Raw genomic sequence first — 27,331 nt, 5'->3', positions numbered from 1 at the left:
TCCCTGCCCATTAAACAAATAGCAGAGACAAGATCTCTGACTGGCTTCACTTGTCCTTTTCTGAGTCCCTTTCTAGGTGTAAGGGAGTGGTGCACAAAGTGTGGACCCAAGGCAGTGGACGCAGGTGTGCTTGCAGTGGCCCTGTCGAATGGATGTCCCTGGGCTCCCGAACCGAGTTGGCCGGTCACTGCCTCCCTTCACACGTTCCCTTCCACAGGGACCAGAACAAACACTGGACTGCCCCTAGCTGACCAAAGGTGGCTTCCTGTTTCAGGGTGATGTGTTCATTAACTAGGCTCATCCAATCAGATTCTCCCTCTGGACTTTGAGCCTGGACACAGAGTTGGTCAAATGATGGTGGACACGTGAGTGAAAACCTGCGTTGTGCTGGCCCCACGGCCAAAGATATGGGAGTGGGGAAGCCAGGGGGAGAGTGAGGAAGGCAGCGGTTCTGGCCCCAAGCCTCAGTGGTCCCAACCACAAGAAAGGCTTTGTGGACAGTAACCCCGAGAGGGTCTGGTGGAAACACTGGGAGGGCTACGGTTAGAGACGTACAGGGCACGATGACACAGCACACAGGACAGAGGCGCTGGCAAGGATGGCAACACTTTCCAACCTCAATGGGGCCCATTCAGGATAACAAGGAAAGTACTGCACCAGGAGCTCAAAGCGCCACATCTGGAATGTCGTCAATCCATGTGCTGGGTGACCTTGAGAAGCCACCTGACCTTCTTGGATCTGATTTCTTCATCTGCACCCTTTTCATCTGTTTTATTTCTCAGCGCCCTCGGACAAATTATGCCTCCTCAGGCCTTCTTCCCTCCGAGAACAGGGCACGAGGCGAGGAGTCTCCCAGCCTCCGGTAGTTCCAGGCATCCCTTGGCTTGGGGCCACATCGCTCTGGTCCCCGTCTCTGTTTTCAAGTGGCCTATGGGTTAAGGAGATCACCCATCAGATGGACTCGGGTCAAGATGTCTGTCTGCATCGACTTTCAGTCTGGGTGGTGGGCCTCGGGTAAGCAGAATGACAGGCAGGATGTTTCCACCAGACCCAAGCTTTCCTTGTCAAGGGGCCTCGCCTATCAGAGTCTTGGGTTTCAGAATTGATACCGTTAGCCCCATTTCTGGACTTTGAGGGCATGTGTTACACCTCTGGGTCCTCCCTGAACTCCCTGTCTTCCCCAGGGTCCCCGGACCTTTCTGTAGCACAGTGTCACCACCCTCGCTGCAGCTGTCCTACTGCCCTCCCCCCGGCTTGTCAGCTTCTGCTGCACGGGTCCGTGTGGTTGTCCACGCAGAGCCTTAGCTCTTCGAAGAACACCTTGCGGTCGCTCCACCAGCACGGCTTTGCCCTCTGATTCCCTTTGCTGGCCAGTCTTCGGCTCTCCCTTCTGAAACGCCTTCTTCCCATGGGAGGATTTTGTCCTTGGTGGCACAGCTATCCATGGTAATGTTTTTACACAACAGCTTTATTGAGATATAATTCACATACCATAAAATGCACCCATTTAAACTATACAATGCAATGGTTTTTAGTATATCCAGACTTGTGCCACCATCACCACAATCTAATTCCGGAACGTGTTTATCACTTCCCCAAAGAAGCCCTGTCCCTATTAACAGTTACTTCCGTTGCTCCCCCAACACCCCTCCTGCCCTCCCCCAGCCCCTGGCACCCACGAATCTACTTTTTGTCTCTGGAGCTGTAGCAGCTATTTGTACATATCTATTGCTGGAGTGGGTTTTCTAACCCTCATGCCGACTCTCCACACTTCTGGGGTCCAACTTGGTCACACGAGATCTCATGGGTGTTCAGAGCTGTTCAATCTTTCTCTCTGTAGAGCTGGTTTTTACTCAAAACTGTGAAAAAGAAAATAATCTCAGGTAGTAGATTAACCAAGAGCCATTATCCCCACAGTTTCCCCACTTGTAAGGAAACTTCCACCTTCTTTAGTAAAACTGAACCCTGACCTGCCAGGTAAATAGAGCTGTGTCCAGGCAGCTAATATGGCTTTGCAGGCTCTGAGAAGGGAGGGCCCCCGACCAGACTTTGGTTTGACAGAGGTTGCTTTGTGTGCAGCATGCGAGGTGGGGGAGGAGGGCAAGGCAACTGAAGGGAGACCCTGTCTGCTTCGTCCCAGCAGCAGGCCTGAGCCTGGCTCATGCAGGCACTCAGTCCGTGGGGGAGGGAGGCAGGGAGCCAGGAGAGTGGGGGCGATGAGTCCACAAGAGGAGAGTGTTTGGGGCAGGAAGGAGTGTGTTGTGGTCCCCCTTTAGAAACGGGATTGACCTCCCACCCCAAATTTGCCTTGGGCATGGAGACTGATGGCACAACACCCCCCAAGAGGTTCTGAAAAGGTTCCTTACTCACACACTGAGGCTTCCTGGGATCGCACGGCAGGTCCCCAAGGTGGTCAGAAGACGACTTGAGAGGGCATGGAAAGGAGACTGGGCAGGGGGTGGGGGGGTGTCTCTGTCGTGTTTGGAGCTAGAGCAGGGGCGGGGGTTCCTGTGGGTGGTGCGAACTCCCCTCTGATGCCGAGGAAGGGAGCCCGGAGGCTTTGACATCAGCTTGCCCCCGTGTGGGGCACAAGGGACAGGGAGGATGAGGCTTCGAAGCTGTCGGCCGTCACACTTTAAAGTAAGGAGCCAGACCCTGCATTACAGGGAGGTCACCTGCCACAGGTGTTGCTGGGAGGAGACAGCTTGGAAGTGGCACATGACCTCGGTGGGCCTAGGGTCTGAATGTGTCCCTCCTCCCAAACCCGCATGGTGAAACCAAATGGCCGAGGTGATGGTATTCGGAGGGGGGCCGCTGAGTAGCTCCCGAGGGCAGAGCCTCATGAGTGGAATCAGTACTCTTATAAAAGAAACCCCAGACGGTGGTTTGCCCCTCCTACCACGTGAGAACACGGTGAGAACTTGGCTTTCTGCAACCCGGAACAGGGTCCTCACCAGAAGCCAATTGTCCCGGCGCACTGGTCTTGGACTTCCCGCCTCCGGAAATTTGAGAAAGAGATGAGCCACCGAGTCTGTGGTATTTGGCTGTAGTAGCCCAAACGGACCAAGAGACAGATGGTGTGGGTGGGGGACAGTGTCACGCAGCAGGGGCCGGGTGCAGGGGGCCACGGGCAGGGCAGGCAGGAGCCTGTGGCGTCCGGGGACACCCACGGCTTCCGAGTTGCGGAGTTGAGAAGGGCAGTAGGGAAGAGGGCAGCGGAAACCCGGAGGCGGACCCAGAGGAAGGCGGTTGGGCTCGCTGACGGCGAGCGATCGGAGGCCCCGGAGGTGTTGGAGGAGAGGGGGCAAGGTGGGCAAGAAGGGGTGACAGCGGAGCGACGTTCTCAGGTTCCAAGGACAGGTGATGGGACTGGACTTGGATGACGCTGCTCTCCAACCGACCGCTCCCAGGGTGAAGGCCACTGGGGAGGAGGTGGGCAGGGTCAGCACTTTGGAAATCATCCCCTGTGTTTGATGAAGACCACCCAGCCTTCCGGTGGCCTGGCCTGGGCACGGCCTCTCCCCTGCGCCCCCAGTGCGTCTCTCCCTTCTCTGCTCCACCCTTTGAGCCTCAGCCCGAGCCCTCCCTCCCTCATTAGGAGACGGCGCCATTGCCAAGGCAGTTGGAGGAAGTGTTGGCGAATGTCACAGAATCCTTCTCTGTACAGGGTCTGGAGATAATCCCCGGGGCAAGGTCAGGGGATGGGCGGGTGGTGAGAGGGGGGAAGCCACGGGGAGTGGTGACAGGTGACTGGGAAGGGAGGGCCGGCACCGTGGGTGTGGCTCGGTGGTGGGAGAGCCAAGCAGCCTGCAGGTTTGCTGGCTCCAACCGGTGGCTAGTGAATTATTCATTTGTCAACCACTGTGTCCAGGCTGCCTGCCAGGAGGGTGCCCTGTGACCCAGGGTTTTAAAAATTAATGTGTTCATTGAGTCATTCCCTTGACTCACATTCACAGGCACCTATTACTTGCTGAGCTGAGACTTCACACCACAAAAGGCCCGGGGCGGGGGGGGGGGGGTGCGGGAAGGAGGAGTTCAAGCCGTGCTGTTTAACTGACAAACACGGGGGATGAGGAGGTCACCGGCAGGCCTCCGGCCGGGGCCAGAGGACAGAGCGATAGGATTTGGGTGTGTAACGTGTATGCACGGTGCAGCCCTCCGTGTACGCGCGGGGAGGGGGGCGTGCCTGATGCGTGTGCACGTTTGTGGGTGAGTGTGGGGGGTGGTGTGTGCGTGGTATGCCGCTTTCGGCTGCCATTCTGCGTGGTCTGGGTTTCGGCGGGTAGGGGACAGTCAGCAGTGAGACGGTGCTCCAGGCATGACGGGGGTTAGCTGCACAGGGGGCTTGGGGCCCTGAGTCCCTCCACCCGCACGCGCACGGGCACCCGCACACAAACGCACAGCGCACACAGGTACTCCGCCCAGGGGGCCCGCGCCTTGCCGCAGACAGCGAGAGCTGGGGACAGGGTAGGCGGCGCGAGTCCCTCCCCCTTGGCCGAACGTTTTGAAGACCCTCAGGTGGCAGACTACCACCTCCGGGGAGCTGCGCCAGGCTGTTGGCACGGACGGCAAAGCGGTGGGAGCCGAGAGCGGTTAGCTGAAGGGGCCCTGGGAGGTGGTAGGCAGGGCAGAGTCCGTTCTGGCTTACGTTTCGGGAAGCTCCCTCTGGCTGGTGGTTGGTATCGTGGACGGAAGAGTAGCCCCCTAAAAGACGTGCCCGTGTCGTGACCCCTGGAACCTGTGCACATGACCTTATTTGGTAATAGAGAAACGGGAGACACACAGACACACAGAGGAGAAGGCCAGGTGAGAACAGAGGCAGAGACCGAAGGGATGTGGCCACGAGCCAAGGAACACCTGGGGCCACCAGCAGCTGGAAGAGGAAAGATTTGTTTTAAGTCCCTCACTTTGGGGTCACCTGTGACGGCAGCCACAGGAAACAACCCCAGCTGGTGTGGAGAGAAGACTCGGGCCAGCTGCGGAAGGAGACGAGGCTGTCCCGGGCGCGTGAGGCTCGTCGGCGGAGTCCGGTCACCCTGGCGGAAGAGCTTGGGAGCAGTGGCTTTTTCCTCTCAAGGTTCTCAACTCTCTCAAATCATGGCAACCATCGGGCTGTATCAGAACCACCCAGATGGTCTGAGTCGTTGGCTGCGGAGTCCCTTCGGTGCTGTATATCTGAGGCCCGATGCATGATTTCCTGCTTGTGGAAGGCACACAAAGGAAGTGTGACATGGCATTGTGAGTTGGGTGGTTCACAACGTTCATTCATTTGGTGAGCTCCTAACGTGTGCCAGGCTGGGAAGGTGAGCGGAAGCCAGACCTCTCAGGGACGCAGAGGAAGACCCCAGAGACAAAACCCCGTGATGCAGTCATTCTTGGCACATTCCCTTCGGGGCTCATCTGCCTGTCTGGGGACTTTGGTAACGCGGGATTCAGCGTTTACGCACGCTGACACTGACTCACACGCTTTCTTCTGCTGGGAGCCGCCGGCGTCCCAGCGAAAGCACCCGTGAGCGCCCCTGGCCCCGGGGTTGGCAGACGCCGCCAGCTCTCCCAGTCCTAAACCCCGCTGGGCCAGCAGGCTGGAAGGACACCTTAGAGGGACCTAGGGGGCTTGCGGCTAAGATGTCTGGGGGTGCCCGTGACCTCGCGAAGCGGCCCAGCGGGTCCCGGGCTGCACGGGCACTAGGCGTGCGGCTCCCGGGGGGGGCGGGACTTGAGGCTCTCGGGGGCGGGATACTGGGCTCCCAGGGGCGGGGCGTCAGCGCTCTAGGGCGAGGCACGTGGTGTTCGGGGACAGGGCGGGCGCCAGCCAGCCTCCCGGCCGGCCCGGCCTGTGCGCCTGCGCTCGCGCCTGCGCGCGGCCTGGCGGTCATTTCCACCCCCTCCCCGGGGGAGGGGGGTTGCCGCCGGGGGACGGGCCGGGGCGGGCCGGGGCGGGCCGGGGCGGGGTGGCCGGGACGGGACGGGACGGGGCGGCCGCGCGGGTCGCGAGGACCCCCCGGACCCGGCCGCCGCGCGCGCGGGCCCCTTCTCCTTACGGCGGGGGGGTCTGGGGCCGCGGGGCGGGGCCTCATGGAGGCCTTTGGTCCCGACAGTGGCGGAGCAGGGGACAAGGCGCGGGGTGCCGAGGGGCGGCCGGCGCCCGAGGCCAGGGTGCACTTCCGAGTGACGCGGTTCATCATGGAGGCAGGTAACCGCGGCGGGGAGGCGGGCTTGGCGCCCCGGGAGGCCGCCGCGCGCAGAGGGGACGCGCACGACGCGGGGCTGGCGCGGCCGGCCTGGCCCAGGGGGACAGGCCCGGCTCGGGGGCACAGGCCCCGGTGCGTCCGCGCCCCGCGTGCTAGGCTTTGAGCCGCGAGGCGGCCACGGTCACGGCCGTGTCTCGCCCGGGCGCGGGGGCCCAAGGAGAGGACGTGGAAAGGGGCCGGCCCCAGCTAGGAGGTGGCCGAGTCGGGGTGCCCGCGGCCGGGTGGCCTACCGTGCCTTCGGGCACGCCTGCCTGCCCGCGCGCTGGGTCGCGTGGAGGCTTTTGGCGCGGCCCTTGGTGACGCTCCTGACGACCCTTGTCGCCGAGGTCGCGTCACACCGCGGACCCAGGGTGCGGCTGGCGTGTTGAGCCCCACCAGGGTGTCCACACGGGTGTCGGGCGCGGCTACTCCTAAAGGCGACACAATGAAGCGAAGGAGGTTCCTGTGGAAACATTGTTTCCGTCTCTGGCAACAGTATCTTGCTCGGCTGGCACACACTTTATTTCCGATCTTTGTTACTTCGTGTGCACTGTGCCGGGAAAGGGGTTTGGGGGAGTCGGCCGTCAAGTCAAGGTCAGCAGAGCCAGGGGAAATGATGCAGGACAGTTAAGCCCAGTGATCTGTACATTTCATTTCGAGGAAGAGTGGCACAACGTCCGAAGGAGGATGGCAGCGACCGCTCAGATGCTGCCGTGCGTGTGCTTGGATGGCCCCTGGACACCAGGGAAGCGGGCGGTGCTTTGAGCATTTGCCACAGAAAACAAGACGAGGAGGGGGGCGCCTGGGTGACTTGGTCGGTTAAGCATCCGACTTCAGCTCAGGCCATGATCTCACACTTCCAAAGTTCGAGCCCCGCGTCGGGCTCTGTGCCGACAGCTCGGAGCCTGGAGCCTGCTTTGGATTCGGTGTCTCCCTCTCTCTCTGCCCCTCCCCTGTTCACGCTCTGTCTCTTAATAATAAATAAACGTTGAAAACATTTTTAAAAATTTAAAAATTAGAACAAGACTTGGAGGGTCATGTGCAGTGATACCACCTTATCTGACACCTCTAGGAGTGAGGGGTCCCCTGCAGAAACTGTCTATGTAACTGAAATTCAAATCTTGAACTGCTAAGAGCTCTTCGAGGTACCACTCTTAAAGGACTTCTTTATACAATGTGTTGCACATGCCCTAGCCCTCTGTGTGACGCTAAATACTAGTCCTGCAAAGATGTCCCCATCCTAATTCACAGGACCTGTGACTGTTACCTCAGGTAGCAAAGGACATTTGGAGGTGGGATTAAGCATCTTGATATGGGGCAACTATCCTAGATTATTCACTAGGCCCGAGATAATCACACCTGTCACATTCTTTTTTTTTTTTTTTAATTTTTTTTAACGTTTATTTATTTTTGAGACAGACAGAGCATGAACGGGGGAGGGTCAGAGAGAGAGGGAGACACAGAATCTGAAACAGGCTCCAGGCTCTGAGCGGTCAGCACAGAGCCCAACGCCAGGCTCGAACTCACGGACCGCGAGATCATGACCTGAGCCGAAGTCGGCCGCTTAACCGACTGAGCCACCCAGGCGCCCCACACCTGTCATATCCTTAACGAGAGAGGCCAAAGTGACAGGCCGAGAAGTCCATGTAACGATGGGAGCATAGAAGATTGCAGACACGTCTAGAAGCTGGAAACGGCAAGGAAACATTGTCTCCTGCAGGCTCTAGAAGGAACCCACCCTGCTGACACCTGGAATTTAGCCGTCTAAGACTCATTTCAGACTTCTCACCACACCCAGTGAGAGAGAAACAATGTTTGAAGCCACTGACTTTGTGGTCATTGCTTGCAGTAGCCCCAGGAAACTCCTACGCCTTGGCCGATATTGCACGTGATTGCCACCTTCTTTCAGTCTATTGGGAGTCATTTAACCTTCTCTTCTTAAAAAAATTTTTTTTTTACATTTTATTTATTTTTGATAGAGACAGAGCACAAATGGGGGAGGGGCAGAGAGAGCCGGAGACCCAGAATCAGAATCCGAAGCAGGCTGCAGGCTCTGAGCTGTCAGCACAGAGCCCGACACGGGGCTCAAACTCACAAACCGCGAGATCGTGACCTGAGCCAAAGTCGGACGCGCAACCGACTGAGCCACCCAGGCGTCCCTAACCTTCTCTTCTTAACCCTGCTCGTGGCGAATTTATATCATTGGTTCTGGGACCCAGTGCAGTGGTTACCTTAGGAGCCGTCCAGAGGCGGGGTGGGAGCTGGGCTTTAACCCCCAAATCAAACCAGCACGTGTTCCGGTTTTGGAGTTCCGTTCCCTTTTCAGGGTGTCACTGTCCTTCCCCAGGAGGGGGGGGGGGCTGTCTGAGGTCACAGGTGTTGCTATTTTCCCTGCTCTGCCTGCAGTTGCCTTTGGCAACGACCCTGCTGGCTTTTCACCTTTTTTCACTTTCAGACAAGGAAACCAGGGCTGAGTAAAATCTTTAGTTGGCAACACTGGGACTTTGTGGTAGAGGCCTTTTTCACCTGCTGTCATCTCGGCAGGAGTTTTGTTGGGTGCGCCGTGGGGGTGGGGGTGACCTCTAGTTAAATGCTTGCTAAGGTAGCAGGGGACACACGGCCGGGTGTGGTCCCGGCCACGATGCCGGCGATGTTGTGCGGAAGCTGATAGGCCCAAGTGCTAAGTGAGGACTAGTCTGAAGCCTTGCTTGTCCTTATATGGTCTTCAGTTCCGTAGCTCCGGTGTCTCGGTGGTGGTGGGGGGGGGGCTTGGTGGAAGTGTGGGATCTGCATTTGAGCACTCCTCCCCACCCCCTGGGGGCTTGTTAGCCCGTTAGAATCTGAGAAGCCTGGCTCAGAACCCCTCGGGTCTGGGGCTTGTCTGAGCGAGGGGCATACACCCTCCGGTGTATACATGCCTCCCCGCTCACTTTGGCCGAGGGCGGGCGCTGGATCCAACTCCTCTCCTGCCTGCTTTCCCTCGGTAGGTGTCAAGCTAGGGATGCAGTCCATTGCCGTTGCCACTGCTTGCACCATTTACCATAAGTTCTTCTGCGAGATCAACCTGGACGCCTATGACCCCTACTTGGTCGCCATGTCTGCCCTTTACTTGGCCGGCAAAGTGGAGGAACAGCACCTGCGCACTCGTGACATCATCAACGTGTCCAACAGGTAATGGCTCCCGGGCGCAGGCATTTGAGAGGTGCCAGCTGTCGAGCTCAGAAGGAAGCCCCGGCCAGGAGCGGGGGGTGGTCTCGAACTGGGGCAAGAAGCACTAGCAGCAGAGGCAGGAATGAGCCCGTCAGAAAGCCATGGGGGTCAGTGGGAGAGAAAGCGAGGCCAGATGAAGGGAGGCGTCACAGGCCAAAGGAGTGCGGAGGACTTGGGTACGGCAGAGGCCCCGGCGTCATGGGCTGGGGGACATGCCTAGAGCACGGGGATCTTGGAGAGATGTATCAAAGAGGATTCACCTGGGCTTTTGGACAGGATGGATCAAACCAGTTGTGTTGTGTGGACTGAGTCAGGCAATTACTTTATTGAGATGGTGTCAGAAACGGAGTCAGAGTTGCTGGCAAGCATCTCTTGTCCCCGTGTGGGCGCGGTGCTCTGTGGGCGGCACCTCGGGGTGCAAGTAGCCCTGTTCCTATCGCAGAAGGACGTGGGGGTCCAGCCAGCCGGGCCGCACGGAGACCCAGGGGGCCCGGGAGGAAGCAATTTATGGAGAGTTACTGATAGCAGCATGGCATAACCTTTCTAGAAACTCATGATTAGAAAAGAAAACTGTTTTCTGCTGCTTCTCTTTTAATAAACAGGGAGCAGAAAAAGCACTCCTTACCCCCCAAGCACGACAGGCTCACAGCATACCGTTCAAGACGAAGAGCAGAACAGGCGAGGGAACCAAGGGAGGGCCGCCAGAGTCCACCTGTAATTGCCAGGTCCCCAGCAGGGAGGACCGGCAGAGGGGACATTGTGTGGATCGCTAATTAGACATGGCACCCGGTGGGGGCGGGGGGTGTTCTGTGGGGAGGTTGGACCGTGAGTGAAGAGCTAGGGAGGCTGAATCGTCGGCAGAGAATTTTGGTCCCTTGAGTGGGAATCCGTACATGTTGGTGATCCTGCGTAGCTGGGACTGTCGTGGATGTATATGGTGCCAATAAGGACAGTAGGGTCCGGGAAGCAAACAGCTGAAATACGTGGAGTCTTCTGCACGCAGCAGCCCCATGATGTGTTTACACGCCTTCCTTGGGCCCAGAGTAAGAGCTTCCGGTCTCTCCGGAGCAGGTGCAGAGGGGTCATCTTTACACTTGACCTCTTGCCGAGGGATTGGTACAGCCCGTCAGGGCTAAAGCCAGAAGCGGGCTGCTTTTTGTCTGCTGGTTACTGTTCTGATGCCGTATCCTAGACGTATAAATGAAGGATGACTTATAAAAACATAAGTAGGAGGGGCGCCTGGGTGGCTCAGTCGGTTAAGCGTCCGGCTTGCGCTCAGGTCACGATCTCACGGATCGTGGGTTGGAGCCCCACAGCGGGCTGTGTGCCGACAGCTCGAAGCCTGGAGCCTGCTTCGGATTCTGCGTCTCCCTCTCTCTCTGCCCCTCTCCCACTCGCGCGCTCTCTATCTCTTACTCAAGAAAACAAAAACGAAAGCAAAACATAAGTAGGCTGGGCCGAAGAACGCTGCAGTGTGTATCTGGACGTCACCTGACTCGAGGGGCTCCTCACGGAAACTTCCCTGGCTGCCATAAGCGTTGCTGTCTCTCCGTGCAGGTACTTTCACCCGGGCAGTGAACCCTTGGAGCTGGACTCCCGCTTCTGGGCCCTGCGGGACAGTATAGTGCAGTGTGAACTCCTCATGCTGAGAGTCCTGCGTTTCCAAGTCTCCTTCCAGCACCCACACAAGGTACATGCTGGGGAATTGGCAACTGTCTCCGGAGGCACGAGCTCATTTTTCTCTTTTGTCCTGAGACGGCACCCACTGAACCCTCAAGAACATGTCGGGTGTGCGAGGCAGAGCAGAGCCACCTCTGGGAACTGGGGGCCCCCGGCCGCACACGGTGACTGGCTTGGTGGCCTCGCTTGTTCCGCTTTCAGGGTTCTCTCAGGCAGTTCCGATGTCGGCGTCTGCCTTTCTGCCTGCGTGGCCAAGGCCACAAGCCGAGATCCGTGTGATTCTCCAAAGCCCTGGCAGACCCCGTGACCCACATAGATGGTATGCTCAGTGGGCCACGGGGAAACGGGGCTGCTTTCGTGATCTCCCCGAGGCCCTGTCCCCGAGAGGTGCTGCTCAGCTGCAGAGCTCACATCCTGCTCAGCTGTGCTTACAAACCCACAAGACGAGCTGAGTCACAGAGTTGAGTGGCACACTTTTAACGGCTAGGAATCGGCAAGGCCCAGCAGGACTGTGTGACACCCTTTGAGTACTTGGATGTGGTGATACTTTGGGGTCCAGGCCCCCATGTGGGCAGCTTGGAAAGGTGGCCTGCAGGGACACATGTGGGGCAGTGGGGGGTTGGGACGGGGGTGTCGTGACCAGGATCTTGCCTCTTTTCTGATTGAAATTTTTATTGGGGCGCCTGGGTGGCTCAGTCAGTTAAGCTTCCGAATTTGGCTCAGGTCATGATCTTGCGGTTCATGAGTTCGAGTCCCGCGTCGGGCTCTGTGTTGTCAGCACAGAGCCTGGAGCCTGCTTCCGATTCCGTCTCTCCCTGTCTCTGTCTCTCCCCCACTCATGCTCTGTCTCTCTCTCTCAAAAATAGATGCACGTCAAAAAAATAAATAAAAAACCCAACTGAAATTTGTATTGAAGTAATTGTAGATTTACAAGCAGTCGGAGGAAGTAACAGAGAATCCTACTTGGGACAGAGATACTGCGGGACCCTGTAGTCGTTGCAAAAGCTAGGGGTTCCCGGGGTTGTTGCTTCTTACTTGTACTGCACGGTGCTACACCATTTCCTCACGTTACTGCCTTCATCTGTTTGCCAGCGCAGTTAAAATACAAAAGCACCCCATCACCCCGGGGGTTCTTGTAATCTCTGCCCCCCCCGCCCCCCCCTTCCAAACCGCCTTTCCTATCCCAGAAGCCCCTGGTGGAGATTTTGAAACAGTCGTGCTTTCAGTTGGTGGCATGATGCACGGGAAAGGCAGCAGCCGCTCTGGCTCTAGAGGGGGCACTCGTGGCACCAAGTCTGAGGACGAGCGGCAGCGGCCAAGGGGGTAATCGGGCAGGGGAGCAGGGCTCAGCGTTACCCTGAGCCTAGCGGCCTTCCCCTTCCATCGGGTTGGGACGGGGTGTAGGGCAGCAGTTGAGCCCCCTGTCCCATGGCGTGCAAGAGTCCCACGCCCGTGTGTTCACGCCTGTGGACCGGGCGGTTCAAGCAAAGCGGCTGTCTTCCCAGAGCGAGAGCTGACAGGCAGCTGAGCCGACAGGTCGATAAGAGTTTACAGCCAAGGGCAGCACTACCGGGACACACAGTCACCAGTTTTAGTCCCCCTGAAAGCAGGCGTCCTGTCTCTGGGCAGTCCCCGGCCTCAGGCTGGGCGCACAGGCTGGCACGATGTTTGGACCGGAAGACAAGGGCGCTATTTCTGGCGCCGGTGTGGAGTTGGGCAGGGGCATGTGCCGAACGACCTCTGACGATGACGAGAGCGGGGGCCCGTGATGGAGATGGACCGTGGCACGGGTGGCCATCGAGAGCGGCCCAGGCGGGTTCCGGGAGCGGGGCCGCCAGTTGACGGTGGGTGGGCACACGGGGACCGGCTCAGTGGGGAGAGATGATTTCAGGCAGAGGGAGCAGTAAATGACCAGGCCATGAGGGAACCGTGCTTGGCCTGTTCCCACATGGTAGGGGGTGGGGCAGGGCAGGGCTGGCAGGGCTTGGGGGCCAGTGGAAGATACTGGGGCTTTTTTCATTCCTTTTTTTTTTTTTTGAAGTGGGCTTCACGCCCAGTGTGGAGCCCCACATGGGGCTCGAACTCACAACCCTGAGGTCAAGACCTGAGCTGAGATCAAAAGTCACATGCTCAGCTGACTGAGCCGTCCAGGCGCCCCCAGCGGGGCTTTTTCCTAAGTGACACAGGGAGCCGTTGGAGGGCTTGAGCAGAGAGTGGCGGGTGGACGCAGGGGCCACAGCGCCTCGCAGTGGGGAGGCAGGTGGCTAGGGACTGGAGCCCTGAAGGCCAACCGGCTGACTGGTGTATCTTTGCAGTACCTGCTCCACTACCTGATTTCCCTCAAGAACTGGCTGAATCGTTACAGCTGGCAGCGGACCCCCATTTCCGTCACTGCCTGGGCCCTGCTGCGGGACAGCTACCATGGGGGGCTGTGCCTCCGGTTCCGGGCTCAGCACATAGCCGTGGCAGTGCTCCACCTGGCCCTGCAGGCCTACGGGGTCGAGGTGCCCGCCGAGGCCGAGGCCGAGAAGCCGTGGTGGCAGGTGAGGTGACTGCTGAGTGTTCTGCTTTCCTTCGCCTGAGGACTTTCAGGAGTCCCGGTACCTGGGTGCCTGTGTCTGCTTGTAGTGATTATCCGTGAAGGGAGATACGTGCCACTGCGGGACATTGAAGCTCGAACGTCGCCCGTCACAGTAGTCTAAGGCAGGAGAGGCTCTCCACCTTGGCCCTGTGGACGTTGGGGGCTAGATCACGCTCTGTAGGTGCCGGGAGTATCCCCTGCCTCGATCATGGCGACCAGAAGTGTCTCCGGACATCACCAAGTGTCCCGGGGTGGGGATGGCCGCCACTTGAGAGGCACTTTGCTCAACCGAGCACTTTTATTGGACCGAGTGGGAGCTTACCATAGATCAGGGCTTAATATGCATGGATTCGCATCAGGAGAAGTTATAGGGGGTCCTCTGAAAGGATGGACTGATGACAGACAGGTAGATAGATGACAGACGGGTGGAGGGCTGGGTGGGTGGCTAGAGGGTGGATAAGGAGCTTGGTGCTTGGAAGATTCGTTGGCCTCCCCCAGACCTGCCGAATGCACAGTGCTGTTTGTAGAGGGCGAGTCTGTGGGAAGGGCTGCTGCCCTCAAGGACTTCTGCAGCCCTATCGACTTTGGAATTTGGAGATCATTTGCAGTTTGTCCTTTCCCATACTTGAAGCTTGCTGCTCCTTTGTCATAACCCCTCATTGTGTGGCCTTGCCCTGTAGGAGGCCCTCTGCAAGCAGTATTTTCGGTGACTGAAGGTTTCGTCCCCTGCAAAACCCCCAGTGGCCAGAAATCTAAAATGTGTCATCTGTTTCATGAACAGAGGGTGCCACCTGGGTGCCTTCCCGCGTGTGCTCCTGGCTGCCCCTCCCTTCCTGCCGCTCTTGGCTCCGATGATGTCTCTCCTTTCCTGATGCTCCTCCCCCAGCCTGCTTGCCCTCCCCGGACACCCGGCTTTTCCTGCTTTTTGTTCTATGTCCTTTATTGCCTGTGGAACCGCCCACCCCCCACCCAATCGCACTGTCAGTGCCTGGAGGTCAAGGATGTTGTCTGCTCTATCAGCCGCCCTATGACCAGGGCCTAGAGCTGGCACATAGCAGGTGCTCGTGCACCCTTGAGCACACTGACACATAGTAGGTGCTTGTGCACCCTTGAGCACACGCATGTGTCGTCCCGCTCTCAGGTGAGACACGCCTCCTCTGGCAGCATGGGGTTGAGGAGGCATCTTGCTCCATGCTGGGGCTTCTCGGGGGCTTCCAGATCATGTGGCCGTGGTGTCCCTGCTCTGTTGGAATCGGGTGGTAGCACAAGGGGCTGCCACTTCCTGGCCCTGCTCACACAGGACGTTTGGTGGGCACGGCAGCCCGTCTCTGGGCTGCTTAGACCTGTGGTGCCATCGCTTGCTTCCCATCGTCTCGCTCGCCTCTGTTTGTGTCTTCCTTTCTTCTCTCCTTTCTTTTCGCTTGCTCCTGAACTTCACTGGGCGCCACCTTGCTGCCTCTGGCTCCCGTGCATGGCCCTCACCAGCGAAAGGTGCCGGGCAGGATGGGGTGGCGCATCCCCGTTCACCCAGCTCTTTACCTGTTCTGGCTGGCTCTGGGCCACACGCGCCAGGAGCAGCCGAAGCTGCCCTTGGGGCTCGTGACGTGCAAGGACCAGTTGCCTAATGATAAGCGGCTCCGGATGACGCCCCCGCCTGCCCGGCCCCGGGACACTGAAGTCTGAGCTGGGAAACGCTTTTCCTCCTTGCAGTAACCGCCTGTCTGTGGTCACTTGTCTCCTGGGGGCGGGTCGGGACACTCGGTCGAGCCTGATGTGCTTCTCCCCCAGCAGCCTGCCCGCACTGGCGTGTGACAGTGGCGAGGCGGGCCTTTGTGCCAAGCCGTGTCGGGCCGCTGGGCGGACGGGGCAGTGCCTCTCAAGCCGTAGCATGTTGTAGCAGGTGCAGGATTTCTGTCCTTGCTAAGGCTGAATTCTGTTCCATGCTGTGGACCGAGCACATTGTGTCTGCGCGTTCCTCCGTGGATGGACGCTTGGGCTGCTTCCAGCTTCTGGCCCTGGACTACTTTTTAACGGTGTTGCTCTGCTTGGGGTCTCCAGGAACACACACGTTTCTGAAGCATTGATTTTCTACCCAGAGTCTGGGGTGAGATGGCCAATCTCCGTGAGCCAGGGCTTAGGGGATTTTCGGGTCACTGTTTCCTACCTGCAGTAGTGGCTTGTGGAGGGTCCTAGCTTTCTTTGGGGGCCGTAGAGGGTGTGGACTCGGGTCTAGTTTTTGCCCTGGCTTGGCCCAAAATCTTAACCCTCCTGGCACTTTGGTTCCCCAAGCAGCAAGCCCTGGGCCCAAGGTGGGCCACAGCATCAAACCAAGATCTCCTTGTTTTGCCTTTTACTTTCCATGTCATCACGGGTCCCCGAGAGCACCCTCGGGCTCGGTGCTGCACTAGGAGGGCCACGGAACTCAGCAGAGCCGTCCTACTCGTGGTTATGGCCGTTACAATGGCTGCTTACAGTGAGAGGATACAGGGGGGAGTCAGCAAGGACCAAAGGGGCGTAGGGCGGGGTCCGGGGCAGACCGGGGGTGGGCTTCCGGGTCCCTGGCCAGGGGGGTCGTGGGGCAGTGCGGTCCGTCCCGCGGTGACGCGCGACGACGCGCGCAGGATGCCGCCGCCGGGGAAGCTTCCCTGAGCGCCGGCGTCCGGGGACTTCAGTGGGGGTCGGTCCTGTGGGCCCGGGGCTCCCGCGTGGCTGACCTCAGATCCTCAGTCTCTGCCCCCAAGACGTGAAGCCGGGGCCCCACCAGGAATCACGCTGTCGGCGCAGACGGCCTGGCAGGGCCCTCAGGGAATCCGAGACCCTCTCATCAGGCAGGACGTGCCAGGGGCCTAGAAGTCCTTTCCCAGGGGCTGGGCAAGGGCCAGAACTTCCTTGGGAACATGCAGGGTTAGCCCCGAGCTGCACACTCCTCGTGGTTTGGGTCCCTGGGGATTCACTTTATGCTTTGATGAGCTCTCGCGCACAGTCAGGAGGACGTCTGGCCCAGGTGCTCTCCAGGCCCAGCCCACGGTGGAGGGGGCTTTGGGTGATCTAGCCTGCTAACCCCTGGAAATGGACTCCTGGCCCAGCTCGGTCACCAACTCCCTGTCCCATCTGGACTGGGTGATCACCAAGGCCTCTTCCATCTGGAATGTTCTCTGCTTTGTGATCAGCCTTGGCAGGCTGGAAGTAAACTGGCTTTGCAGAGAGCCACCATTATTTGTGATAGCCAAGTCCCCGGCTATCTCCCCTATGCAGTGTGATTCTGCGCTTACTGGAGGGTGCCTTGTCTGATGCAGAGGGAGTCTAATCAGAACCTGTTTTCCTTCTCCTTTCTAGGTGTTTAGTGACGACCTTACCAAGCCAATCATTGATAACATTGTGTCTGATCTCATTCAGATTTATACCATGGACACAGAGATCCCCTAAGGCCCTGGTCCAGGCCTGCCCAAAGAGAAGCCCGGGATGCTCGGCCGCCTGGGGACAGCGCCACCACATCGCCGTGACAGCTGGTCCCCAGAGGACCAGCTGCGAGGACTGGTTCTGTGCTTCTGGAGACAGGCTGGTGAAGGCGATGACATATGCTGCCACTTTGATTCTCATGCTTTGACTGTCCCTAGCAGCTGTGGTCCAGACGGTGACGGGAGCCATACGTCCTGCGGGCAGGCCGGGGCGGGCCAGGGGAAGGGCCCGCAAGGCGTCCCTGTCTGATTTTGTCCTTTGAGAGGGCACCAAATGCAGTTGAGCTGTGACATCATTGGAAGGAAAACCAGAGAACAGATAAGACTGCACCCTTGGGGATTTTTTAAAAGCCAGATTTATAGAAAGGATGAATGTGTGACATAGATGGAATTCTATTTTGTATAATAAAAGATGATACAAGTCAAATGTGATGTCCTGTCATTGCCCTATGGCCTGTGCTGCTCTGGGCTTTTGATGGGTGCCACCCAGCCTCAGTTTCCCCTAAAATGCTCTCTCTGGGCGGAACTGCCCCTCGTGCACCTGCGGTGTTCTTGGGGGCAGGGGTATCCATCGCTTTCTGACGGCGTGATGGCCCAGCGTGTGCTCACGTCACGGTGGCGTGCCCTGAGGGAGTCCACGTGTCCTCGCTCCTCCACTGGAACATTCGCAGAGCCTGGCAGTCCCGCTCAGCGAGCGAGGCTTACTTTGGGAGAGTCTAGAGAATCTCAGAGCCATGGCTCCCTCCTGACCCACCCAGAAGGCCCTTTTTCCAGAAGAACTGCTTTGGGCCGCCCAGAGAAACAGAGCAGCCTAGGTTGTTCTCCGTGGGGATGCGCATTGGGCTCGACACACATCGGTGGGGCCGTCCTTCAACACATGATGGTGTGAGGGCCAGCGGAGCATGGGCTCTGGGGACTGGCTGCCACGCCCTCCGGCGCCCACAGGTGTGGGAACCCGCTGCAATGCCTGGGGTCGGCCAGAGTGCTTGTCTCTGGTGGAGGAGACAGGGAGGGCTCACGCACTGGTGACAAGTCAGGCAGCGAGGCTTGCGTGAGTTTACTAAGCAGCTGTGTTATTTGTCTTCAGGATGAGGGATCGGAGAAAATGTCCACGTTTCCACCGGGTCCTTTCTGTGTGTGTCCACCCAGCTCACCTGGGAGCTCTCCGAGGACAAGATTGGTGCCCAGGCTCAGGGCATGGGGCTGGCACTCTGAGCACGGGGAGGGGGGTGGCTGGCGAGGGGCCAGTGGCAGGCCTCTGTGGGCAGCTTTGGCTCTCTCACTGGTCCTTTCTGTCTTCTGCTATTTAAAAAGCACCTTGTCTCTCTCAAGTCCTTCCCCCAACAGGCTGGGCCCAGGACCCCCCTCCCCCCCGTATCCCAGTCTTGCCTGTCCTGCATTGACCGGGCACTGCCCTTGGCCAGCACTTACTGTTGATTGGAATGGAACTAGGTGATGGGTGTTTCGCTGGCGGGTTCTCTGTCTTCTCTCCCCTGACAAGATCACCGGTACTTAGAGAAGCTTCGATGGCTTTGGAAATCTTTGGACCTCAGGGTTTAGCCTCCGGCGAGGCAGCTGGCTCCCCCACAATCGATGTGAGGTCAGTTTCTCAGAGACCAGAACCCCCTGCTCTGGATGGGAGGGCCAGGTGGAGGGGACGGTACATCTAAGAGAGCTCTCTCCATCTGCACCTGTTCCACTCTGTTTCCTCCCCACCCTCGGCCCCAGGACTTACCAGAAAGAAGGGAGGATAGTTGGATAAAGGTCTGTAGGGATTTGGTGAACATCCCCAGCCCTGGCTGGGAGCCGCTGTGCCGAACGGGGAGAGCGTGGCTCCGTCAGCTCTGGTCTGCTGTGGCTAATGGCGGGCTCTCTGGACGGTTTGTAGCTCTAGGCTTCCTTTTACGATGCCTGCATAGCCAGCAAGTTCCCGTCTGTGGGACTCAGTTTCCCACCTTGTAAATTGAGCAGGTTGGCCCAAGTGATCAGCGATTGCTGCTTACTACTTGAAAATTCCCGGACCCTCGTGTGTGCCTATCACGCTGCCCAGGCACTTGCTGGCTTGTGTGCTGGCCTCGGGGCCTGTGCTGTCCGTGCTCATCACTCAGGGGGCGTCTGTGTTTTCCTGATGAAGGAAAGGGATTGGTCACAATAAGGGGTTGAGAGATTTTCCAGAACCTAAAACTTCCAGGAGCTTTTTAGTCCAGAGCATGTCTTTTATTTTAAGTCCAGTGGAGGACTTGAACTCAGGACCCCGAGATCAAGACCTGAGCTGACATCAAGAGTGAGACGCTTAAATCGGCTGAGCCCCCCAAGCGCCACCCCCCCCCCCAGCATGTCTTAATTACTGTCACGTGATAAACGGCTGAGCCTTGCTTGGCCTGTCAAACCAGTGGGAGGAGGGGGGCAATCCAGGTCCTGTGAGGGACTCGGCCTGTCTCTTTTCCAGCTGTGGTTGCGTGAATGGTGTCCCCCAGATGTGTTTACGTCCTAACCCCTGGAATGTGAGGACCGGTCCTTATTTGGAAATAGGGTCTTCGTCAGTGTCAGATGAGATCCTGCGGGAGTAGGGTGGGCCTGAATCCCACGGGACTGGTATCCTTATAAGAAGCTGAGAGCAGACACGGTGACAGACACGAGCAGGGAGCAGGCCATGTGACAACAGAGACCGCAGTGCTGTGCCTACTGGCCAAGGAAGGCCACGCACTGCCAGCAACACCAGAGGCTGGAAGAGACAAGGACGGAGCCTCCCCCTAGAACCTTCGGAGGGAGCGCTGCCCTGCCGACACCTTGCTCTCTGACCTCTGGCTGGGTGGGGAAACGGGGGCGGCTTTGTGGAGGGATGGCTGGCTACCGATTCTTTTCCACGGGAACCTGGGCCATATTTGATAGCAGGACTGGGCAAGAGTCTCCACGGACAGCAACGAACGGTTTTGGGGCAGCGCAACATCTGTCCATGAGGTGCCAGCTCTCATGATAAGGCACTCGGCCCAAGCTAGACTCACTTCGCCTTGTGGTTCCAGATGGACTCCCACGTCAGTGAAGCAAGGGCTCTCCGCTATTTGTTTTTCTGCTGTTTTCTGGTGTTTGTCTCTTTGCCTTTTTTAGAAGTGTGGGCTCTGGTGGTTGGGAGGGAACTTAGAAGTCATTTTTGTCCTTTGTTGGCAGCTTCCCTGGAAAACGCACCCGCCGGCATTGCCAAGTTTAAAAGGGTGATGTGTGGAGTGGAGGAATAGAAGCACAGGGAGAGGAGACGTGGCAAGTTTTAGACCCGAGCTGCCTTCGTGGCTCTGCTGGCAGAGCGGAGGGGTGGGTCACGGGGCACAGACGTCCTCCCAACAGGTGTTCAAAGACACATAGTGAGCAAAGGAACAGATGGGGGAATGACCCACAGAGCAAGGGAAGGAGTAAAATAACGGGTTTTCTTTCCATGGCTTTGGATTAAAGAGGAAGTCTGTGATTGGAACCCATGTGCATTGCTGGTGGGGGAGGGGGCCTCAAAAAATGACACATGGCGTTACCATATGACCCAACAATCCCACTTTTGGGTGCAGCCCCAAGAGGACCGAAAGCGGGGACTCACAGGGTTATTTGCACACCTGGGTTCACAGCAGCACGATTCACAGCAGGCGAAAGGTAAAAGCAACTCGAGTGTCCACTGACGGATGAGTGGATAAAGAAACTACGGTCTACGAGTTCGATGGAATGTTACCCGGCTTCAGAAAGGAAGGAAATTCTGACACAGGCTACAACATGCACGAACCCTGGGGACCCTGTGCTGCGAGAAATGAGCCCGTCGCACACAGAAATTGTAGGATTCCAGTTCTGCGAGTTGCTTCGAGTAACTCCAAGACTCACGCAGATGTGAACTCACATTCACAGAGACAGAAAAGATGGTGGGTAGCAGGGGCTGGGGGAGAGGGGTGGGGAGTTAGTGTCTAACGGGAACAGAATTCAGTTTGGGGACATGAAGATGTTCTAGAGACATAAGACCTTACGCGTGTGTCCCAGGCTCTCCTGTTTGGGTTGCTGTTCCCAGCCCTCGCCTTCCTTTGAGGACGCCGGCCTGGACGTCCAGGCCAGGCCCCTTTAGGTCAAGACAGTCAGAGGGTCACCACGCAGACCTCCACTGGGAGCGCCTCTGACCCCATGGGGCAGGCGAGCCCTTGCTGCCTCCCTGAGGGATTGGGGAGGTGGCCGCACACCTGGTGGCGGGGGGGGGGGTGCTCTGCCTCCCCTGGGGCTCATCTCGGCCTGGCGAAGTGGATGCAGACGCCTCCTTTTCATTCCGGATGACAATTCCCGAAAAACTAACAAATTACACACGTTACCCAGACTGGGACTGTAGGAGGCTTTCATTTTTTTTTTTTTTTTAATACATGGAAATTTCGGACTATTCTTTAGGAAATTCAACTACAGACTTTAAGTTATGATGCATCTGGTCTTCCTCATTAAGATAATTTTCGCTCATCTTTATAACAGGCAGATAAAAATGGAAAACGTATTTAATAACTGAACACAGTTGACCAAGCCATTCCGTATAATACGCTTTATAGAGACGGGCTTCCTGATGAGACAGGTGCCTCGGCCTGAAGACCGTACAGAAAGCAGAGCAACACTCCGAGGTCACGGCGCCCCTTTTCTGAACCCCACACCCGGGGGAAAGGCAACCTGGGGACTAAACAATCGACACGTACCGTAGGCAACTTTGTACAGCAGCAGTGAGGGTTTTTTGGAATCTATAGTGACCATTAGTTCTACTGATGTGTCTATAACAGAGAATGAAAAGATTTCCAATTTTATTTCTAGTTTCAGAACACACAGACCCTCAACAGATTGAGTTGCCCTTTTTTTGTTGTCGGTTAAACAAGGACATTAGGGAACAATTTACAAATGGGTAACATTCTCAATGTGCCCTTTGGAATAAAGGGATGGCTTTAAGTTATCTGTAGCTGGCATTTTCAGTGGGATTTTCTTTTCTAACCGAAATTCCTTTGCCCGAGATTTGACTACTCCCGCTCGGGGGTGACGCGGCATTCCTGTTAGCGGTGGGAATGGCGACCTCGGTGCTCACGGATGCGGGTGGAGGTGAGACGAGTCCCCTGCCCGTGGGCCTAGGACAGGGCGCGTGCTGCGAGCCAGCCTTGCCGGCCACCCACACCGGCGGCTCCCATTCCTTCCCGCCTCCCTCCGCTCGCGGCTGGCCCTCAGCGGCTCAGCCCCGGGCCCAAGTGGTAGGCACATGCACCCGAACTGCCTCTCTGCAAAACACGAGACACGTGAACTCAGAAGGTAAAGGGACCTCTGCTTGTTCTGGTCAGTGCGCGTTCACGGGGAAACTGAGGCTTGGCACGAGGCGTGCCCACACTGCAAGGAGAGGCTCCCGAGGGAACCGTCTGGGGAGCCCAGGCCCAGCTCTCCCACGTGCAGACGGGGTGCTCAGCCGGCATGGCGAGGCTGGCCTCCTCAGCCTTCCCCGCCCGTGAGAGAGAGCGCCAGGTGTGATCGCAGCGACAGCGACGAGGTGCCGTTGCTCCCAGGGGCTTCGCTGCCACATCTGCTTCCCCCACGTCACTGTAGGTGGCTGCCTTTGTGGGTCACAGTTGTCCTTGAAGGAGAAGATCCGGGTCGGAAGAGTGCTTTTGGCGGGCGATGACCGAGAACTTGCTCCAGCCGCTCGACAGACACCTCGGTACAACTTCTCGGTTGCGGTCATATCAGCTCCTCTTGGGTTGTGATGGTACCTCTTCCTCTGCCGCTTTTTGCCTCACTCTTGCTGCTCGCTCCACCCCCCACCTCTGGCCCTGGCTCTCCTGGGGCTGCTCCAGGAATTCTGGGTTCTCCCAGGGCGTCAGCGAGGCAGGGGGTGGTGCTTCATGCTGTTGACGTAGGGGTGCGGACAAGGAAAGCCCACCAGCCAGAATCCAGGACTTGGAGTTGAAACCAGTCGAAACCGAAAGCAAAAGTCCCCTTTCCAGCCCCTGGAGGGGATCTTTCTCATCAATACTTTGGTATTTTCCTTTTAAATAAAAAATTCCATTGCAAGGGTTTTGTTTTGTTTTGTTTTCCTCTATAGGCAGGGGTCTCAAAGTGCAACATCCTCGGGAACTGTGCGGGGAGGAAGGGCTGGGATGGGGAACGGAGGCTGGGCGGAAAGTGGGGGGCGGCGAGGGGGGGGGCAAGCCACCAAAAAGATATTCTTGCAGTCTAGTTCCCTGAAAAAAAACCTGCCACAATAAATAATAAGATTTCAAAATGAAAACACCCGATAAGAGGAATGGAAATTCATGCTGATAAATAGCTCCTTATTCTTTAAATATGCATCTGGTCATATAGGTACGTATATGTCTATACGCACGCTCATATCTATGCACACGCACACACATACGGACTGCACATGTGTCCCGGGGAACGGGCGCTTGGTGGCGCTGGTACACCCGCAGGCGGCTCCCGGCGGTGGGCGGTCCGGGCTGCGCATCCTTCCAGGCCCTGCAGGGCTCTCCCTAGGGTGCCGCCGAGCTCCCAGCGAACAGGCCCCTGCCCCACCACACAGCCCGGACAGCGACCCGTCTGGCAGAGTTGTAGTGTCCGTTAAAAAAAAAATGCTTCGATAGAAAAAAGGGAAACACAGCTCTTGTCACTCTCTAGTTTCTCCCTCCTCGTCTTCAGTCCCAGGTAGGAAGCCTTGGATGGATCGGCTTCCCGCAAGCGCCGTCGGGGCACCATCCTCCTTGCAGGCCTGCGCCATCCCGCCCGAGCGCGCGTGCGTGTGGTGTGCGCGTGCTGAGAGCGGGTCCCCTAGAGGGACGTCTCCACGCTGTGGAGCGGGCTCCCAGGTCTGGAAGAAAACACTGACGAGGTAGCTGACTTGGTGCCGTGCGTGGTCAGGTAGATGCCGCTGTCTATGGCGTTGTTGTTCTGGTTGGGGGACGGGGGCGGGGGGGCCCGCAGGCGCTCCTCGTTCTCGTCCACGTCCGTGTCATCGATGAGTGGGATGTTGTGGGTGTAGTCATTGATCAGAAACTCGGGCGTCGCCATGAAGTTATGAATGGAGGTCTTGGATTCCGGTTTCTCCAGGCCTTCATAGAGCGAGCTACGGAACGCTTTCACCACCCGGATCTGGAGTGGAAGGTGCAAGGACAGGGGCGCGAGGGGGGAGCAGGAAGACAGGGAGGGAGAAAGGATGGAAGGAAAGGAGGAGGGGAGGAAGGAAGGAGGGAAGGAAGGAAAGAGGGAAGGAAGGAGGGAAAGAAGGAGGGAGGGAAGGAAGGAGGAGAGGAAGGAAGGAGGGAAGGAAGGAAGGAAGGAAGGAAGGAAGGAAGGAGATAGTCAATGGCTGGCTAATGCTGGCAAATTCCACCCACACCAATAGCACAAGGTCACCGCTGACAAATGGCCATCCATTGGAATGGAACAACGGGCAGCTCTGTGTGGTTGCAGTAAGGGTGTTCAGGTTTGGGGCTATGTCTCATCAACTGATCCATATGCGGGACAAAGGGCAGTAGCTTTCTCTAGGCTGACCTGTGCACATATTTTGGAACTCACGAGTGGTAAATGCCTGGGACTCTTAGCTGTTACCCCCCCTTTCCCAGCTCCAGGAGCGGGCAGGACTGGCTTAGGTGGCCCCCGGGCCCTCTGCCAAATCTGAATTCCAACTTGGTAGAACAAAAAGATGATTTGAAAAAGGGAGAATGGTAGAGAGTGGACTTCCCACTTTCTCTTACCAGAAAGTCTCAAGAACTTTCTGGTAAGAGAAAGTCCCCAGCCTATGGTCACATTGCCAGCCTTCCTCAAATGGGTCACCCTCCCCAGCTTCTCTATAGATCTCTTCCTCTCTCCCACCAGCTCTCGTAACTGTAACCAGCACGAACCGTGCCCAGACCCACGTGGCCATCAGTCTTCCTGCTGCTAAGCGCACTGGCTACTTTTGTGTCTCCATCTTGGGGCCACTCAACACAGCTGACTGCCCTGCTTCCTGGAAAGCCCTCCTGGTTTCCCTGACATTGCCACCGCGTGACCCTCCTACCTCCCTGACTGCTCTGGCCCTGTCTCCTCCACTTCTCCTTCCTCTGTCCCATGGTGCCCGAGAGCCCCGGACTGGCACCTGTCCTCCTCCCCTCTATTCAAACGCCCAGGCCCACCTCTTCGCCGGGGACTCATCTGGCTACAATCAGAGACTGTGGCCCCGGCGTCTCCTCAGAGCTCCAGGCGCGAGAGCCTGCCGGTCTCCCATCTGGAGGCATCCAAGACTGAAAATGGCCCCGCTTTGAATTTGCACCCACCAAGCCTATCCTGCTGGGAGGCCCTGACCCACCAAGATGGTTCCTCAAGCCTCCTTACAACCCTCCTGGCCTGTGGCTGATTGGGTGGTCGTTTCCCTTCAAGGACTTCTGCCTGTGCGTCTCCTGCCCTTGTTCCTGGCTGCTCCACTGGCATTTGCAGACCTCAGATCAGCATAACTCCCCGCAGGGAAGCACATCCCACAATGCCCTGATCCCTGGCTACCGTGGCCCTCGGCCCCAGCTGGGCTCAGCCACCTCCTACAGGCTCGTGCTCCCAGAATTACCCCGTCGTCTCTTCAGTCCCACCTGCACTTAGATGTGTGCTCAAATATCCTCACAGAGCTGCTGCCTCTCTTTGTTCCCACCCTGGCCCCCCACCCTGGGCTCCCTCTGGGTTCTAGAAGCCAGAGTCGACCTCTGTTGGGCAGAGGGAAGGCCTCTGCAGGGCCCCGCGTGAGCCAGCTGGCCTTGTGCTGAGATGGGGAAGCCAGCTCCTTCCTATGTGAGTGGCTGGACACAACATCGGTTGTAACGTCATTTCCAGGTCAAAGGTTCTAGGATTTGGTTTTCTTGGTTTAGACGAGGTGTTGGCAAACTGGGGCCCAGGGGCTAACCCTGGCCCTCGGCTTGGGTTTATAAATACAATTTTACTGGCACACAACCACGCCCATTCATTTCTGCATGGTTCGTGGGGGTCTTCAAGATCATAGGACAGAGTTGGGTAGTGGCGACAGAGACCTGGCTTGCAAAGTAAAAATAATTACTCTAAGGTCCTTTGTAGGAGAAGTTTGCTGCCCCCTAGTTTAGACCATGAATCACAGCGCTGACAATGAGTCTCCTTCAACCCTCCAGCGTCTGGAACCCAGGACTGTCACTGCTTGGCCAAGCACAATTTAAATCAATTTAAACCAGTTGAATCTCAGTCATTTGAGTGCAAAAATAATCAGCCAAAGAGCTCCGTAAAATTGGAATTTTCTAACTCCAGATCTTAAGTCAGGTTAGGATTTTCTTTGAATTTGGTGAAGTCACATCTTTTGGATTACAGATGGCCAACTACTTGCACTCAGTTCCTTAGTTCCCCCAGACTGGCTCCTGAGAAAGGGCTAACACAGAAATTGAGGTGAGCATCATTTGACATTTTTAATAAAAAGAAATAGAATTCAGTTTTTGGAGTCACGGCAGATGTGGACTCATTATTTGGGCCTTTCCTAGTGCCAGAACTATGGGAGAGCTACCGGGACGATTACTGTGGCTACCTGGCAGTGGTGGAGAAAGGAGGGTAAGCTGGATCCCACTGCCCTTGACCCTGGGGGCCTTTGTGGTAAGTTTTCCTGCAATGATCTGATGACCTGGGCTACACCCTTTCCTCTAGCTGAGCTCCTCCCCTCATTTGGATCTGGGTCAAGTGATCAGGCCAGAGCCCTGCTGAGACCCATCCCAGGTCTCCCTGCACCTGGCTGAACTCCATCGTCTCTGCCCAAAAAGGGCAGCCAGCCCTTCCCTCTTCAGCTTCTGCAGCTCTGGAATGTTCCTTCAGGGAGCTCCTCCCAGGTATAACCAGACTCACTTTAATGACTGTCTTGTCCCTAGCCTTGTTTGCCGCCTATCAACAGAGTGCGGACTCGAGCAGTCACTCAATCACCAACAGGGGGTGCCAGGGCCGCTGGCGCAAACTCACGGTTGGGGCTCTTGGGGCTCCTGGCCGCCCGAGTCTCTTCTGGCCTTCCTACAGGTCCCACTTCCCCACATTCCCACCCTGGGCTGTCAACAAGTCACTGGTATTGGTGTTACGATGGGGTGTTTTCAGGCCACCCAACACTGAAGAACACAGTCACTTCCTGGGACACTGGTTTGGTGACAGCCAGCAGTGTCGAAGAGAGGCCTGCCCTA

The 27,331-nt window shown here is 57.4% G+C and overlaps 3 protein-coding genes across 8 annotated transcripts in view; 1 reads left to right on the top strand and 2 right to left on the bottom strand.

Annotated features, from left to right (window-relative positions):
- Window positions 1-2,611: 2,611 nt before the first annotated feature.
- LOC122235300 lies at window positions 2,612-4,748 on the bottom strand. Its single transcript, XM_042973985.1, has 3 exons — window positions 4,649-4,748; window positions 2,900-3,421; window positions 2,612-2,633 (listed from the first exon to the last, which is right to left on the bottom strand). The coding sequence occupies exons 1-3, from the start codon at window positions 4,746-4,748 to the stop codon at window positions 2,629-2,631; spliced, it is 627 nt and encodes a 208-aa protein (XP_042829919.1). The 3' UTR covers window positions 2,612-2,628.
- A 1,216-nt stretch (window positions 4,749-5,964) lies between these two features.
- Window positions 5,965-17,586, top strand: CCNQ (cyclin Q). 2 transcript variants are annotated; one of them, XM_042974929.1, is made up of 5 exons: window positions 5,965-6,193; window positions 9,218-9,401; window positions 10,998-11,130; window positions 13,436-13,663; window positions 17,098-17,586. In XM_042974929.1, the coding sequence occupies exons 1-5, from the start codon at window positions 6,076-6,078 to the stop codon at window positions 17,125-17,127; spliced, it is 693 nt and encodes a 230-aa protein (XP_042830863.1). In that variant the 5' UTR covers window positions 5,965-6,075; the 3' UTR covers window positions 17,128-17,586. The 2 variants fall into 2 exon arrangements, with proteins under 2 accessions (XP_042830863.1, XP_042830862.1); XM_042974928.1 differs by having other exon boundaries at window positions 17,038-17,586.
- A 6,371-nt stretch (window positions 17,587-23,957) lies between these two features.
- ATP2B3 (ATPase plasma membrane Ca2+ transporting 3) overlaps window positions 23,958-27,331 on the bottom strand; it is a 41,905-nt gene continuing 38,531 nt past the window's right edge. For all 5 annotated transcript variants that reach the window (XM_042974204.1, XM_042974205.1, XM_042974207.1 and 2 more), the window contains one exon: window positions 23,958-24,278. In XM_042974204.1, coding sequence (XP_042830138.1) covers window positions 23,958-24,278 — 321 coding nt within the window. The remainder of the gene's footprint in view (window positions 24,279-27,331) is intronic.

The sequence above is a fragment of the Panthera tigris genome, chromosome X (assembly GCF_018350195.1).
Source record: "Panthera tigris isolate Pti1 chromosome X, P.tigris_Pti1_mat1.1, whole genome shotgun sequence".
Taxonomy (NCBI): Eukaryota; Metazoa; Chordata; class Mammalia; order Carnivora; family Felidae; genus Panthera; species Panthera tigris.
Note: the sequence above shows the minus strand (reverse complement) of the source record. Positions and strands in the feature narration are given on the sequence as shown.